The 16,907-nt window shown below is 42.1% G+C and overlaps 1 protein-coding gene and 3 non-coding genes across 13 annotated transcripts in view; 2 read left to right on the top strand and 2 right to left on the bottom strand.

The window, feature by feature from the left end:
- Window positions 1-16,907, top strand: part of LOC130513723 (partitioning defective 3 homolog) — a 239,643-nt gene that overhangs the window by 9,120 nt on the left and 213,616 nt on the right. For 5 of the 10 annotated variants that reach the window (XM_057012690.1, XM_057012694.1, XM_057012689.1 and 2 more), the window contains exons 2-3: window positions 13,096-13,197; window positions 16,217-16,264. In XM_057012690.1, coding sequence (XP_056868670.1) covers window positions 13,096-13,197; window positions 16,217-16,264 — 150 coding nt within the window. Of the gene's footprint in view, window positions 1-13,095; window positions 13,198-16,216; window positions 16,265-16,907 lie in introns of those variants that run through there. The other 5 variants (XM_057012693.1, XM_057012692.1, XM_057012698.1 and 2 more) reach the window with 2 other exon arrangements.
- On the top strand, window positions 4,898-4,969 carry trnaw-cca (transfer RNA tryptophan (anticodon CCA)). The gene has a single exon. It is a non-coding gene; the product is annotated as a tRNA-Trp (tRNA).
- Window positions 9,772-9,843, bottom strand: trnaw-cca (transfer RNA tryptophan (anticodon CCA)). The gene has a single exon. It is a non-coding gene; the product is annotated as a tRNA-Trp (tRNA).
- On the bottom strand, window positions 15,131-15,202 carry trnaw-cca (transfer RNA tryptophan (anticodon CCA)). Its single transcript has one exon. It is a non-coding gene; the product is annotated as a tRNA-Trp (tRNA).

Here is a 16,907-nt window from a genome sequence, read left to right as displayed (position 1 = left end):
TTTTAATTATTTTCTCTATTTGTTTTGAGGAAAAAAATAGTTCTAAAGGAGACTGACACCACAGAAAATATTTTCCGGTGAACACATTGCTCTTTTGTTTCCTGTTCTGGTTCATGGGGTCAACAGTTTCTGTAGGGAAACCCAGGCTTTCCTCTTCACCAGTTCTACCTGGAGAATATCAAGACATTCCAGGGTTGGGTGGGGAACTTTATCCCAAAAATAGTTGCTAGAACTGGCTGCAGATGTAGTGTGGATTGCCCAGGTGTTCTCAAACCACAAGTGATAAAAAGGCACCTGCACAGCAACTGTTGTCAGAAAAGACGGCTCAAGCATTTGAATGTGAACATTTAGCATGCTTGTTTGTCTGTTGCTCCTCTAAAACTGATGTCTGCAGCAGAGGCTTTAATTGAGTTTGTTAAAAACATGCTGTAGGTTACATTTGTTTTCAACCCTTGCTGGGAAGGGGGTCCGGTCTTTGGTGCACCTCAGAGCTTCTGTTTGCACTAATGCATCCATTTGCTTATTCCAAGCAAGTCTGTGTAACATATGGTTCTATATGAAACTGTGAGACTGCAATTTCCTCACCGATTAGTGTGTGTTGCTGCCCTGGGTTATATTTCTGTCATGCCGCAGAGACAGAGTGTGTGTTTGCGTACTTTCCTTGCTAGCTTGTTAGCTTTAGAGGTGAATATTCAAGTTCAGCCGGTTTCTGTCTGTCAACCCAATAGGTGTTCCAACAGCCCTCGTCTTTAGAAATGACATAGCACCGCAAGGGATTCCAAAGACAGATTCTAACCTGCCTGTTCCATTCATGACCAGGTACAAATTAGAACTGCTCCATAATACTTCATTACTAGCCAGAACCCAGTAAAAATTGTTTTCTACATGTTTGACCACATTTACACTCAAAAATCCACGTTTATCCAAATCTTTTAGGTCATTGAAAGAATGTCTTTGCTCCGGATCACAAATTTTCTCCAATTTTGAGGTTTTCTGTGCTGTAGACATCAACAGAAACACACGCATGCTCAGCTGGTTCCCATCTGTTCTCGGCGTCTGGTTCGGCCTCACACTACTACTGATTTGCACGTCTATATCCTCTCAAACACAGCCGTCGAACCTGTTCTGTGGCGATCCTCCGTGGAGATGGAACTCAAGATTAACAGCTTTCCCTCAGCTCACCTGTAGCTCCGGTGGTCCTTAAGCGAGAGTAGCGATTCTCCCTTTGCGTTTGATGAGGCGGCCTCAGTGAAAGTGTGCGTCTGACAGGGTGATGGAGCAGCTTTGGGATTTCATGCAGTCAGATAGGTATTAAAATGCATTACCGGCTCACCACGATGACGAGTTGCCGCAACCTTCCGACTTGCTTAACTCGGCTAATGTAGTTGGTGTTGTTTCACTCTCTGCTGCATCAGTTTGAGTGAGTGACACCAACATCATTTATAAGTTGTGGATTGATGGAAAGAAATATGGCGGGGCTTTTTTAGAAAGAAAAAAACAAAACAACCTTTTCAAGCAGGAACACATCCAGAAATTACCTTTGATCAAAGTGTGTGTGAGAAACCTCTGCTCTGAATTGTGTAATTCTCTCACTGATCTCATTAACATGAACTTTGCAGCACAGCCTGCAGGTACATTCTCTCAATGGCCCTCCTCCAGCTTGTTTCCCCTCTTCATCTCCCTCCTCTACCTCCTTGTACTCTTCTATCAATTGCCTTCTGTCCTCTATTCCCTCATACTCACACACTCATTTTATACAACATAAAGAACATATACATTTAAATATTGATGACAGAAAGGCTGTGATGGTGATGAGATGAGACTGGGACTTGGCACCACTAAAAGACAGAGAGAAAGATGGTGGCATGACATTGTCGTCATTGCAAACTCTTTAAACTCAATATTTTCCATCTCTCACTCATAGAGGGATAATGAGACCTGTGCGTGCACATTATTTCTTTGCTTCACCACCAAATATTTAACACTCAAACCCTCTGAGACTGAACGTCTGCTTCGGGCAGGTGCTGGGAAGGTTTAAGGCAATCAAGAGTGACTCCAAGGGATTTTCAAGTGTTCTCACAGACTCAGCAGGGAGTTTTGGCTTTGATTTCTCTTTTTCTGCTAAGCCTGAAGAATCTCTGACATTAATGTAGAAAGTCTGTTTTAGTTCAAGTGTGCAAACGCATGCATGTCGGCAGACTCGCACGAGCCGGCTGCACATCGTGGGTGTGAGTCAGGCCTTTCCACTGGCTTTGGAAGGTGCTTTTATCGCCAAGCTGAAAGGGGTGCAGCAGAAAGCAGACGGGCGGCCATATGTGCTGTCAGCTGTCAAGATCACATCATACAGAAGGAATACACGTCTGTGGTTGTTAAAACATCTGCTTTGTTGATGACTTGCTGTGTCACGGTGCACTTTCAGGCCAGTTTGTTTGCAAAATGAGCCATGATGGAGCTCAGCGCAAGATTTTATATGTGCATCATTGCTTTAAGTTTATTCAGGACTGCAGCAAACCTCCTGATTCATGAAAAATTCAAATGTACCCCTTAATGTATGCATAGCAAGTGGAGGCCTTTTTTTAAATACAAGGTCTGGGAAATGATCACTAACACCTCACAGGGGCTGTCTGACTGCAAACTTAGGACATTATTTGAAATTGTAGTCTAAAGAGAGCTGTCATCATTCACTCATGGGAGGAAGATGGGAAAGGAGGAGACAGAGGAGTGAGAAAGGAGAGATGAGTTTTGTCATATCAAAGAGATGGATGTGATATTGCAACAGTGTGGTCACATCTGCTTTTCTGCACAAGTGTTGATGATTAATATCAGACTGGCTGGTGATGGAGGAAGTGTGAGGGGTGTTTGAAGTATTCAGAGGAGCACATTTAATCTTGCTCATATTGCTCTTTCCCACACTAACCAGCAGTGATGGGACTAGAGGTGACAGTGCACCTCTATGGGGGCTGTTTCCCTGAGCTGGTGCTGACTGTTTAACAAGAGCCAGCCACCAAAACAATGTCAAACTACAAGATTATAAAGCTGGTTCCCAATGTTCCTGACCACCAAGCACCGAGGACAAGTCTGTTGAACCAGCACTTGCATTGTTTCTGTTATTATGATGATTGTGGTGGTTTGATTTTTGCTAAGCAGTTATACAAAGCCCCTCACGGACACACACTGAATGCTGTTTTTTTTTTTTTTTTGTAAAACTAAATAAAAAAGGAACCAACAAATGAAACAATTGGTCAGTTACGTTATCTCAAGAATTGGGGTGAGCATCCCTGTAGGAAGAAGATGATCATCTTTACATTTTTGAATCCTCGACTATGAGACACTCGCATATTAGAAATGACAAAACCAATAGCATGGAGATCTTGTCATTAAAATGTAACATAGTTGTAATATACTATGTTGCTTTGAATTAAAGCTCCTTTCACCTACGACGGGGTCGGCAACCCAAAAGGTTGGAAGAGCCATATTGGACCAAAAAAACAAGAAACAAATCTGTCTGGAGCCGCAAAAATTTAAAAGCCTTTATATAGGGCTTATAATAAAGGCAACCTTATATATTAACATATAACATATATTAGCTGTATTAGCCTACTTTCCAAATGATAAGTAGGCTACAAATACATAATGAGCATTCATGATGAAATGTTTATTTTCCCTGCAGCGCATCCTGGAGAGAATGACGCACCACGTGGCCGCTCTGCTGTACGATGACGGTTTAAGTTTAACTTCCATTATAATGAGATGTTGAAATTAAATATTTATTATACATATTTATACAGCACTGGAAAACTTTAAGAATGTTTGTCACGTTTTTCCTCCTCCAGAAATTATATTAAAACAATTTCCATTTTCATATTTTTAAAAAAGCTCCAGGGAGCCACTAGGGAGAGCCGCGGGTTGCCGACCCCTGACCTAAGATGAAATGCCAAAGCCCCTTTGATCTTTTAATCTTAATAGGGATGAATGAAAATGAAACCGAGTCAAAGACAGCGACTCCAACTGGATAATTCAAATAAAAGCATTAACACAAAATTACTCTTCACCAAGTATATGTAATGCATTATAGTAGTGCGGACCACATGTGGAGTTGTTTTGTGATTGCCAGACTAATTAACCCTTTTTTGGCTTGATAATTACATTATTATTATAGCCTTCCATATATCCATTAAAGTTTGAAGCCCTGGTAACTAAGACCGTATTGAGCTGAAGAGGCTTATTGAGTGGCACAGATTCCACATCCATGTGCTGAAAACCATTTTTCAAAGTGTGATATGAGTGAGATTAAATGTGCTCCTCTGAATACTCCAAGCACCCTTCACACTCCCACCATCCAGTTTGATATTAATTATGCGCAGTTCTGCAGAAATGTGGATATGACCACTCTGTTGCATCATCACTTCCTGTTATCTCTTTGGTCTGATTAAACTCATTTGTCCTTTTAGTCTGAACTTCACTCCTCTGTCTCTTCCTCCTTCCCTGTCTTCCTTCCCTTGAGCACATGACATCTCCATCTACATTTTCCAATTATGTAGCACATTCACAGATGAACAGCCTTTTCCTGTGAGACCAGTTTCCTGTGAGGGGTGAGTGATCATTTCCCAAACTGTGAGGCCAATTCCACTATCAGCGAGATACCAGAAACTACTGTATGCTCACTGGTAAATGTGTCTCTCGTCTTTTCTGGCTTAACAGGTTGGGCAGGTCTAGGTTCTGCACAGCCCTTTAAACAGCCCATTGTTGTGTGCCTCCTCGTCGTAACGTGTTCATTTGTAATTGAAGAAAAGGTTTTGCCTCACTTACGCTGACTTGTGCCCCCCGTGCCTGTCAGAATATGCTTCAGTACCTGTTGACATGTTCCATTTCAAATAAAATTTTAGCAAAAGTAGCTGACCTTGTGGCGCAATGGTAGCGCGTCTGACTCCAGATCAGAAGGTTGCGTGTTCAAATCACGTCAGGGTCATTGGCTTTTTGCGAAGGTTGGCTAAAGATCTACAGTACTTTCTCTTCATGTTCTAATTATTTACCCTTTTGTAAGAAGTTTGTCAGATGCTTTTTACCCAGCCTCATCACTGGGCCTGTATAATCTATCAACATTTGATTATTATCCTGTGTTAGTTAGGAGTTATCAGATTATTTAAGTGATCATATCAACAGTTTAACGTGATATGCTTTATCAGCAGTTATGTAATTATGAGAAATCAGATCAATGCACCTCATTCTCCTTGATTGTTCGATGTCTTTCTGCAGTGAAGCCATTACTCAGATTTAGATTGTTTTCATTTGTACATGAGGAAAAACAAAAACCCAAAGAAAACGGTATTGACCTGCAGCAGTTTCAATCATCATGAAGGTATGAGATGAATAATCTCTCAGTTCTGGACCAATCACACTGCAGTGTTACATGTTGCTTTACTATCTTTGCTACAGTCATTGTTAACTAATGTAAAAAAATGCACATGATCTACGTCTTCAATAGAAAACATGCAAAACAAATGCTCGACTGTGTATTTTCAGCGTACCGCTTTCCTGGATTTAGCTGATTGCTAGTTTTTGCTGCATTTTCTCCCCGTCCTGCTCTTCTCCTTTTGGATGCCCAAGGTTTTGCATGCCGTTCCTTCTTGCTCATGGAGTATCAGGCTTTGGGCCTCGGTTTGATGATTTAAAGTGTGCATTCTGGGCATAAGATCAAGATGTAAAAAGGGTGTGTCTAGAACAATTGTGCTATTTTGAGAAAGCAGAAAGTACATTTGCATCAGGCAATTGTTTCGCTCTTACTCTCTTAATGAATCTGCCGGTGCGTTTGGGATATAGTGAGCTGATTAAAAGGTCACGCTAAAAGATTCTTTTGCCATCTAAATTTCAGTGTACAGACAAATAGTGGCTTTGGTGTTCTCGTCATTGGTAACTATATAGCAGTCAAACTAAATTAGAGTTTGACATTCCCAGACCTTCTTGTCCAAACTTAACCCCTTTGTGCTTCCTGTGGCTTACTGCAGTCTGCTCCTCCACTGTTGCATTACACTGTGATCACTCGAAATGTTGTTTGCTCCACATTTAGACTGCAGGCACCACGTCCACATACACAAACGTAAACCCTGGAGCACACTCCGTGACCCTCGTTTAGTCCACATCTGCAGCTTCTGACAGCGCCGTATGCGTGGCAACACCTTCAGCTCGGCCTTGTTGTCTGCTCTGGGAAATTCTCACTCCCCTCTCTGTTTCTCTTGGCCCGTTTTAAGGTCCCATCTGGCAAGCATAACCTCTGTGCTTATGAAATAATAAACAGACGTGAGGCCAAATTTGCTGACGGCTGCTATAAAAGGGGAGGCTGGTGCTTGTCTTTGCTATACACACTCACCAGCAACGTTTATCCTGACTGTGTTTTGGTTCCTCAGACGCCTCACTGATATTCTGATTTGACGCTTGGAAATCTGAGACTGCTTTTATTGTTTTGCACAGAAAGCCGCGCTTTCGTTGATCAAAAAGTCAAATGACTCCCAGAGAAGCCCCCCTGTCCCCCCGCCCCCAGGGCTACACACTAACAGGAATCATGGAATAAGTGATAAAGTGGTTGCGTATGCAAAGGGGATGCGATTCAGGGTTACTCCATCATCACAATTTACCTTTATTATGCCTTTTGCTTCATAATCTCTATGTTTGTTTATCATCTTTTGGAAATTATTCATGCATCCACTGGTTGTTTGTAATGCGTATGTTTGTCACATGAATGTCATGTTGCTAAAGGTGATGTTGCTGAGACTTCCTTTAAAGGTTCTCTTGGGCTGTAGATGATAAAAATCATTACGCTTGGTGTGATGACAACAGTTCCTATCTTCAAATCTCCTCAGTCCCAGAGTGAGCAGATGGGCTAGTCGTGTTGGCCACCAGTCTTATGCTTAAGTGCTCCTCAGGTAACATGACACCGACCCCCCCGCTCTCTGTTCCTGTTGATGGATTTCTGATAAGCATTTCACTCTTCATGAGCAAGGAGACAGTTTTGCTTTTAGCGTTGGCTTCCACTGCGAGGTCAAAGGTCAAAGCCAACCTGACGAATACTTCCTGTTAGCCTAGTCAGGACAGAATAAGGGCACGTGTTGCTATATTGAAATCTTATATGTTAAAATTGAACCTGAAATTCTGAAAAAAAAATCAAAGCTGACATGTTGAAGTTTCAGCTTTGAGGCAGAAATACTCACAATTACAGCTGCTGCAGTTTCATGTTCCATGCTACTATATTTTGATGTGAGTTGGCACTGTGTGTGCTGCATGCACGTGTGCCTGCTAGCTACTCAAACATGCTGCCTCTCAAAGTGCTACAGACAGACCGCTAATGAACATGGCTATTAAGTCTTTTGGCGGCTAGCCAGCGTGCTAAATGCTGGCTAAGCTGATGCACATTGTGTGAGGTGACAGTTAATTGTTTTCTTTTTTCAAAGATTGAAAGAACAATTTTACCTTATAGGTTTTGGAAGTTACATTTTGATTGCATGGACTAGCTGAAACCTACCATAGACACAAATCTGCCGCTTTGTCAGTCAATCAATCCACTGTGTCAATCAATCAAACAATCAATCTTTATTTATATAGTAGCTGTTACAATCAAAATTGTTTCTAGGCGCTTTACAGAATCTCAGGGCCTGACCCCCAACAAGCAACAGTGGCAAGGAAAAACTCCCCTTTAACAGGAAAACCTTATCATTGAAGACCTTGATCAGGACCAGGCCCATGTAGGGGGACCATCCTGCTGCTGGGGAGAGAGAGAGGAGAAGGGGGAGGACAGGTGGAGGAGAGAAATACATGGAAATACATTCATTATAACAACGTGCTAAGTATAACAAAGTGCTGGTGCACGGTGTCATGCCGTCTTCATGACTGTTACGTCCTGTCTGAAGGTTCAGGCTTTAATTGGCTTGCTGGTGTTTCATTACGAAACTATTGAGGGAGTTCCTCCTGTGATAATGTCTGCTTAAATCTGTTGGCGGAACCTTCATCACACCAGTGGTTCGTGGTCCCGCTGAGCCATGAGACGATGTGAGACACACACACACACACACACCACACACACACACACACACACACACACACACACACACACACACACACACACAGAGGGTAGGGGGTAGCTGAGGGGGTAGCTGAGGTGTAGCTGAATTGAAGGGCCATGTAGCCCATCACATGTATTCAACTGTGAATTATAATGTTTACTTCTTAATGCAGCGGGAATGTTTTCAAATGAGCCGGAATTCTGCAGGACCAAATTCCTTTATAAATGTGTGACTTTGCAAATGTTTTTGCAAATGACTTTGCAAAAGAGTTCATTTCCACATTTTAGAGAATGATTAATTCAAAGTTGTGAATTCAAAGTCTGAATTTGATCTATTTTAAACTGAAATAATTTTGAACTCTTAAATTACATCAATAAAGCACCCTTTTAATGTGAGATTTCAGTGAGTTTAGTGGCGTCTTATTTAAATCACTTTAAAACTAGATTATTCTGGGTTCAGACTTTAATAGGATCTTGGATGCAAAAAACACAGTGTTAATCAACAGTTATTGCAACTAAAGGGTGCTTGTGATTAGTCATTTACCCATGAGGGTGGGAATTCTGTCCTGCAGCTTCCTGGTTTGCTACTGTACACTGGTAGGAGGCAGCAGGATGTGTTCTATTATTTTCTATTTCATGCCATTTAATTTTGTATATTTCTCTAATGTGCTGTGTGTGTGTGTGTGTGTGTGTGTGTACGTACGCGCGCGTGTGTGTGCAGCGCAGTGTGTGGAGAGGTGTCATGTTTCTTTCACTGTTGTACTCTGTGGTCAGTTCGGGCATCATTAATGCAGGGCCTTGAGGTGACTGACTCAGAGGATTACCAGCATAAAGCTTCAGTTCATCCTCTTCCACTGTCTGTCCACATCCCCCCAACAAACACACACACACACACGCGCACATCCACGCACAACGCCTCAGATTATTACACACATATGGATTCATTCTTCTCACCTTGAGCTGTGTTATAAAATAAGAGGCAGTACATCTATTGTTAGCAGTAGGATCTTCTTTGTTTGACCTTCCTCTGATAGCAACAGCTAAAACTTTTGCAGATGTGTGTGTGTGTGTGTGTGTGTGTGTGTGTGTGTGTGTGTGTGTGTGCGTGCGTGCACGCGTGCGTGCGTGTGTGTGTGACAGGTGGAAGGTGTTTGTGACTTGCTTATTAGCCATAAATCACAGTTGTGATTGTAGTCCAGTTACAAGTTTTAGTTGGGTTGACCTGGAGGCTTAAAGGTCAGACCCCTTGAGGTCAGAGGTCACAGAATAATGTTGGCATGTGCTTTGTTGAGGGAATTTAGATTTTGAGCTCTGAAGATGCTGGTTTGTATTTTTCTTCATCAATAATCTTATTTTCTGTTAGATTTGAACTGTAAAGTTCAGTGAAATTTCTTGTTAATGATGACAGTTTGACCTGTTTATTTACTGTTAATCCTGTACATTTATTTTATTTTTCATCAGCATGTATATACAGTGTTTGACAGACATAGATTTGCAGATTATTAAATGTGCACGAGCACAAAGAACACATTGTTTCTTCATAATCTCCCTCTGTCAGGTGAAACTCTTGGATTTGAATAGATTAACTCGGTGAACCTTTGCGAGGCATCACAGCAGGAATTTATACAAAGAAGAGCTAAACCACTTCTGTGAGGCAGAACTGACAGACTCAAACGAGAGGATTTTCTCCATTTAGGTTAGTTTTTTGCAAAATTCATTGACCTCGACGTGATTTGAACACGCAACCTTCTGATCTGGAGTCAGACGCGCTACCATTGCGCCACGAGGTCCTGTAACATAAAGGAAATGAGACCCATGTGTGAGCTGGGACACCTGCTAGGACACACACGCACATACACACCAGTCTCTGCTGCTCACACACTTTGTCACACCCTCCAGGGCACCGGCCTTTGTGTGGTCTCTGACATGTAACCCTCTTAAGTACAAACACACAGAAAAATGCACTGAAGAGTCACATTGTCTTGGCCTGGGTGGCATCAGCGTGTGCGGCAGATGGAACAAGCACCCCTCTGTTTCACCTCACCTCCTTCAGCAGCTCAGATAAGCACCTACCTGACGAGACCGAGATGCTGGAATGTCAGTGTCCTCATCCAAAATAAGAGTGAATGAATGCAGCCCAGAATAACTAAGCAGGTCACTGGGTTGATCGGCCTTAGAGACACACCCAACATACCTGATGGTTCCCGCTGGGCTGAACACCAAGCTGCAGAAGTGTCAGTGCAGCAGGGCTTATGCTGGGCCTGCACACAAGTTTACGTTCGGAAGCGTCTGTTCCTCGTGTGTCACTTAAGGAACAACCATTTGGCAAGAAGTGACGCTCCAGAAACGTGACTAATTCAACCGTAGCCACGCTTGTTCACAGATTCCTGGAGCATTTGCAGCATGTGGCTGTATTTCCTGTAATGACTCATGAAGTTGTTTAAGCTTCGTGTCAGGTTTATGTGGGTCTCTTTGACAATCGCACACAACGAGACAGAGTTGAGTCATATTAGTTTTTACGACGAGTACATCGGGTCTCCTGAACACTTGTGCCGCACGTGTGCGAAGTGTGTGCAAGTTTTCTGCTGCGCTGTGAAGAACACGAGCACAGAATAAAAACAAAGTCATTCCAAGCACAATGTGGCAATCATCGCATCATAATTAGTGGATGAGAGAATTCCTTGGGAGGCTGGAATCCCAGCAGATCTGACTGTTACCATCATAACTCAGCGTGTTCTGCAGAGACAGGCTGCACATCCACATCAGGGTTATGAAACAGTCAGCCTCCAACTCCTCTGCAGCAGCAGCAGGCATGCAGAACAACGAGACATACACACCAGTCTCTGCTGATTCGAAACTTGTGGGATCGTGGGATCTTTCAGTTTGTGTGCTCCTGATGTAAAGAGACTATTTCCTATAGATCCTAGGCATTCTATTGATCACTCCATACTGGTAAAATTAGACTGTCAGAGGATTTGTTCCCATACTGATGGTTTCCTGATAATTTTGCTCCTTATTTTTTGTTCTGGTCTTAGTGAGATTATGGCTGCTTGGCCATTGTCTCTGGTTTAATAACCACATGATGGCTGTTAATGAGGTCTGGGAAGAATAACCACTTTATTTTCTGATGAACCTCTGCTGGAGAACATGTGGATGGTTTTGTTACTCTGATGCACAGGTTAAATCTGTTGTTGAAATATAATGTCCCCCTGTGCCTTGTGAGACTTTAATAACATTTGTCACTTAGAGTCTGACCTGTGTCTCCGCTAGGATGTGACATTATTTCACACGTTGGTAACTCATGGTGATTCCACCTCGGACGGTTATGAAACTAATAAATGGGTTAGGAAAGAACTTCTCAGTCACTTTTTTCCTTTTCTTCCATGTTTTTTTCCAGAGCCGTGCAGCAGTTAATTATCTTCATACGCTGCTTTGCTCCACTGTGGTTGAGCGAGGAACCTGTTCCAAAGAGAGGGAAATAACTGTTTCTCTAATGTCAGAATGGAAAGTTTATCTGGTACGACCCAAAAAGTCAGGGCAAACAATCCAAAGTAAAAAAGACAAGCACACTGGTTCTGTGTCTGCCATAAATGCTAAACGGGAGGGAAAAATGCTAATCTTCAGTTGCTAACAGGGTCTTCTTGGCATGGTCCTCATCCTGACTTGTTCCTCAGATGGATTATGGGAAGAAACTACGATTGAGATAGAGGACAGCTGCAAAACTTAATCTCAGACATGCTCCTTGAGAAGACGGAAGGACTGATGTCAGAGCCTTACATGGCTGACATGTCAAAAGCAGGAATTCAGATTCATCCCTGTAAAGGCATTAGAAGATAAATCACTGCAGTGAAGGAATTAGGCTGCATTTATGGGGTCACCCAGGGGTGAGAATGTGTTGGGTGTTAACGTTTCAGACACATATACACTTTTTTTCCCTTGCATTTTAGCAAAATGGAAGACACAATTCCTGTTATGTTGGACATTTATGACACAAGGTCAATATCCCTGTTTAGCATATTTGCTAGAATTCCTGCCATCAGTCCTGTGCTGCTTGCACTATTGAGAATATGAAAAATCAATTTCCCTAAACTTAATTTAAGACTGTTTTTGTTGTTATATTTTGTTGTTTGTCTAATAAAACAGGGGAGTAGCTGATCTGATTAATTTAATTGATTTATTGCTAAATATTAAACACCCAAACTCCAGGTTTGCCATGTTTCCATGCTCTTAAATTTTTACATCACACTTTAAATAGTTGTATTATGTACTCTGTTTTCCAACATGGATTCACAACCCCATGAATATCCGGATGTGTGTGCAATATGAAATCTTAATGTTGCTATTTTTTTTCTTTTTTTTATTGTACATAGTTTTGCAACCCTTGTTCAGAAATATGGGTCATTGTGAAATTATGAGTACTTAGAATATTCTGATAGGATTTTATGGTTTCAAATTGCACACAAAATAATGAAAATATAACAAATCTGTAGAATTATGTTAATATGCAATACCGCCACTTAGTGACCAAATTTAAATCACAAAGCTGAAACTCATCAAACCACAAATCATATGGATATTGTGCTAACGCCTCTATTAATTTCTTTGACACATCTTCCTGGTGTATGGGAGCCTTTAAATAACATAAAGGTCATTTTTCCCTTCAGTGCTCTTCTCTGTGTTACCTGAATTTGTCATGATATTCTCTAGCTGGATCTAATTATGGTTTTTCGACCTGAAAGGGGGAGGTTGGAAGAATGTTTCTACTTTTTAAGCACTTAAGGGTTGAAATTTAAACCATGTGTGGATCTGGCCAGACATCCAGTGGGGGATTAAAATATTTTAGAACCCTCATCATTATCATGTCAATCCATAATTGCAGGCCAGAGTCACACCACGTGGTGATGAGATCAGCTGACTCCCAAGGAGACACCAGCTGCCAATTCCTCCGTCCTGACGGTGCTAACATGCTGTGATATAGTGATATAACCGTAACTTTTTAATAGGTCTCCTATCAACTCTGCTAATTCTTCCTCTTCTTTCAGGACCCCAACTACTGGGTCCAGGTCCACAGGCTGGAGCATGGCGATGGAGGCATTTTGGACGTGGATGACATGCTGTGCGACGTCGTGGATGACAAAGACAGGGTGAGTGCAGCATGAGTGAGAGTGTGTGGGATGGCATTTTATTTGCTTTGTGTGCTGAGGGGTAATTTCCTGTTTTCAGCTCTGCTTCTGCCTCTTCTGAAACAGCCGTAAACACGTGGGCACAATTAAACTCCAACATTACAGGACAGTAAACCGTCTGGGTTGTGTTTAGGGCTCTTTCCTCTTTCAAGTGTGTTAGTAGACACACAGGTTGAGATATAATGTTCACTGCACCCATACGAGCAACTGGAGATGATTATCCACAAATCCCACAGCACCCCCCACATGGGAACAGTGCTGGCTCCAGCTGAGTCACTGGGCTTGGCCTGAGCGTGGGGCCAGGTAATGAGCAACTCCCACACACACACCCACACATACACACACACACGCACACACACACAGGCAGAGTTGGTGATACAGGTATGATTAACCTGATGATGTCATCACTTTGGAGGCACAGGGAGTAATAGTGAGTGAGAATCGCGTCCGTTAAGCGTTTTCTGAGATGACGTGTTCTCGTGTCTTCTTACTGGTTTGGATTAAAGTTTACAGATGTTGAATGTTTTAATGTGTTTGTTTCTGTGGGGTTTTGAATGTATGAATCAAAATAGTGTGTATGCTAGACAATAAGCTCAGGTGTGTGTATGTACTCAGGGTGGGTGCAATGGTGATGCATCAGGAGGGGTCAGGGAAGAATGCAGCTGTTTTCCACCGGCATGATTTTTTTCTTGCTGTCTGTGACTCGTTTAAAAAAGAAATAGGAAAAAACATAAAAGAAAGAACGATAAAGAATTCTGTCAGCAAACTAAAAGACTGGCACGTGTGTATCTTTTCCATTATTCTTGTGTTGTGCGCCCCCTGTTGGTTGACGTGGTTGCTTACCGAAATCCAGTTTGAGCCCATCTCATCAACAATGGGTTTATATGTTTCTCTCTTTTCCTCTCATGTTATTAAAGCAGTAATAAATGCCAGGGGAAGGAATCAACTGAAAGCTCTTTCAGTTGCTCCATGCGTTGCCAGTGTGTGCTGATACTATCGGTGTGTGTGTGATCAGAGGCAAATCCAGTTTTTCCACTTTACCTCAGTGATTGTCTCAACTGCATTTCACTCTTCTATAAACACCATTAACCCCTGCATTCTCATCTTGTGGTTACCATGACTTTATGTTTTTCCCCTCTACTCTTCAGAAAAGGATTTCGGTTTCATTCGTTTCAGATATCCTGTGTGAGATCAGCGTCATTATATAAACACTTGAGTGCTGATGGAAATGGCAAATCCTTTATTCTCATAACTGTCATCATATAATTGTAGAAACTGTATGAAATATAATAAATGTATCATAGTTTCATTGTCATGTGCTTAGCTTATTGTTACTAATTCTGTAGTCCCAGTTACTATCATAGACAGACAAATTATCATACTTAGGGGGTCGTCTAATCATTAGGTTGACATCTTAGCTATGCTGTTATAGGCCAAGGCTGTCGGGGTCCGGAAACATGATCACCTGACAGGCCTCTGTCGCCCCCACTGGGTCATGGTCTCCTCTCCTCTCCTCTCCTCTCCTCTCCTCTCCTCTCCTCTCCCCTCTCCTCTCCTCTCCTCTCCTCTCCATCTATCCTCTACCTCTCCTCTCTCTCTACCCATTCTATCCTCTACCTCTCCTCTCTCTCCACCCAGCCGGCCATCAACAGGAGGGTCCCCCTACATGAGCCTGGTCCTGCTCAAGGTTTCTTCCTGTTAAAGGGGAGTTTTTCCTTGCCACTGTTGCTTGTCTGGGGCTAGGCCCTGGGATTCTGGAAAGCGCCTTGAAACATTTTGATTGTAAAAGACGCTATATAAATAAAGATTGATTTGATTCATGAGCAGGCAAATTAAATGCCTCAATTTTCTCCTTTTGTTTTGCTTTTCTAAAACTCTGATGGGCTAAAGCTGATGACCCCGACGTGATTTGAACACGCAGCCTTCTGATCTGGAGTCAGACGCGCTACCGTTGCGCCACGAGGTCCCTGGTTCTTCCTCAGGGTGCAAAATCTGGACAAACAGAAAACTGTTCACGTCCCCTGTCTGACTACAGATGATTCCACTAGCTGCACACACTCCACGATTCCACGAGCTGCTCGGAGGAATAAATAGACTTATCTATTATTACTCTGCCTTTTTTGCTGGATGGATCTGGTTTTAGATCATTAATAGTAACAACTTTGCTCAGAGTGTAAAGGTGTTTCTACACCTTTGTCTGTTCTGAATGGTGGATTTTAAAGGATGGAATTTTACTGGGAAACTGTCAGCGCACAAGTTTCAGTGTATCTGTGGGAGCACACAGCTGCATGCGTGTGTGTGTGTGTGTGTGTGTGGGGGGGGGGGGTGTGGGGGGGGTGGGTGGGGGGTGGTGTGTGTTTGTGTGTGTGGTTGTCAGTTGCAGTGTGCGGTCCGTATTGCCCGTCATTGCAACACACTTTGGTTCCATAACTCGAATTATGCTTTTAAATTAAATGCACGTCATTGATGGGTGGGAAAAAAACAAACAGCAAAAACATAAAGATGCCCGCGTTTAGTCAAATAAAATACTTGTAAGATATTTTCTGAATTTTTAATTATTGGTATTTCTGGTTTTGCTAAGCAAAGAACAACCCACAAGTCATATCATTCCAGTGCTGTAGGTGGCGAAGCGACACAAACATCTACTGTAAGTGTATTTTTAAACTTTTCTGAAGAGATGGTAAATAAAGATAAGAAATAAAAAGAAAAGACCTAATGTTTTAATACAGCTCATTTGAAATAAGGTCACTTGGATTTATCACCCTCATGTCAGGGGAGTCAAAAATGTCAAATTATTGTAATTTTACCCTTTGGACATTGGTGTAGGCATCTTCAGGAGCACAAAATATCCTAACCAGGTTGTTAAACATGCAGTAGAGTTTCAGGTCAGCGTTTAAAAATCTCTTTTTATCGTGCTGAACCATCACTGAGGGCTGTGAGTGGAAATGAGTGTGATTCAAACCCTTCCGTCTCTCACCAGATGGTAATGTGGCAGTTAGGAAGATTTCAAGTGACAAGATGGCCTCCAGTAAGAAAGACATTTACATTTGGTTCTGCTGAAATGAGTTCATAAAAGAGAATAGAGTGGTTAATTAGATTAAACTCAAATGGTTATTGCACCTAAACTGGGCTGTTCAAAAATATGAACATGATGAGCCTATAATAACTTGGGAGCTGCTGTGTTTTTATATGCTCCATGTCTCTGATGCATCTATTGAAACTGGGAGGTTTAATTCTGTTCAAATTAAAACTGCAAAACTCTCGTAACACCAGACAAAGGTCAGCGGAATATTTCGCACGGTGTATCTTTGGACATCATGTGAATCACTTTGTATTTGTAGAAGTAAATATTTTGTCTCATGCGAAATATTTTGTCTCACACCGAATTAGGTTAAATGATACATGTATGAGCACAGTGCAGATCTCTGTGCTGGAAGAGAGACTGCAATTGCGCGTTTGGGCCACTAAGGGGCGCCCAAGCGTCATTAACAGCACCGTTATTCTCTCCTCTGCTGCAGTCTGAGGACATTGCGTTTATTATGAAAGAATACCAACTTAATACCTGACATGTGTCATTCTCTTCAAAAGGACCTGATAAGTACAAACAGATGCATTATCAGAAACAATCAAGCAAAATAAATAAATAAATAAAGTGAACTTACCTGCTAATG

This window comes from Takifugu flavidus, chromosome 17 (genome assembly GCF_003711565.1).
Source record: "Takifugu flavidus isolate HTHZ2018 chromosome 17, ASM371156v2, whole genome shotgun sequence".
Classification (NCBI taxonomy): domain Eukaryota; kingdom Metazoa; phylum Chordata; class Actinopteri; order Tetraodontiformes; family Tetraodontidae; genus Takifugu; species Takifugu flavidus.
Note: the sequence above shows the minus strand (reverse complement) of the source record. Positions and strands in the feature narration are given on the sequence as shown.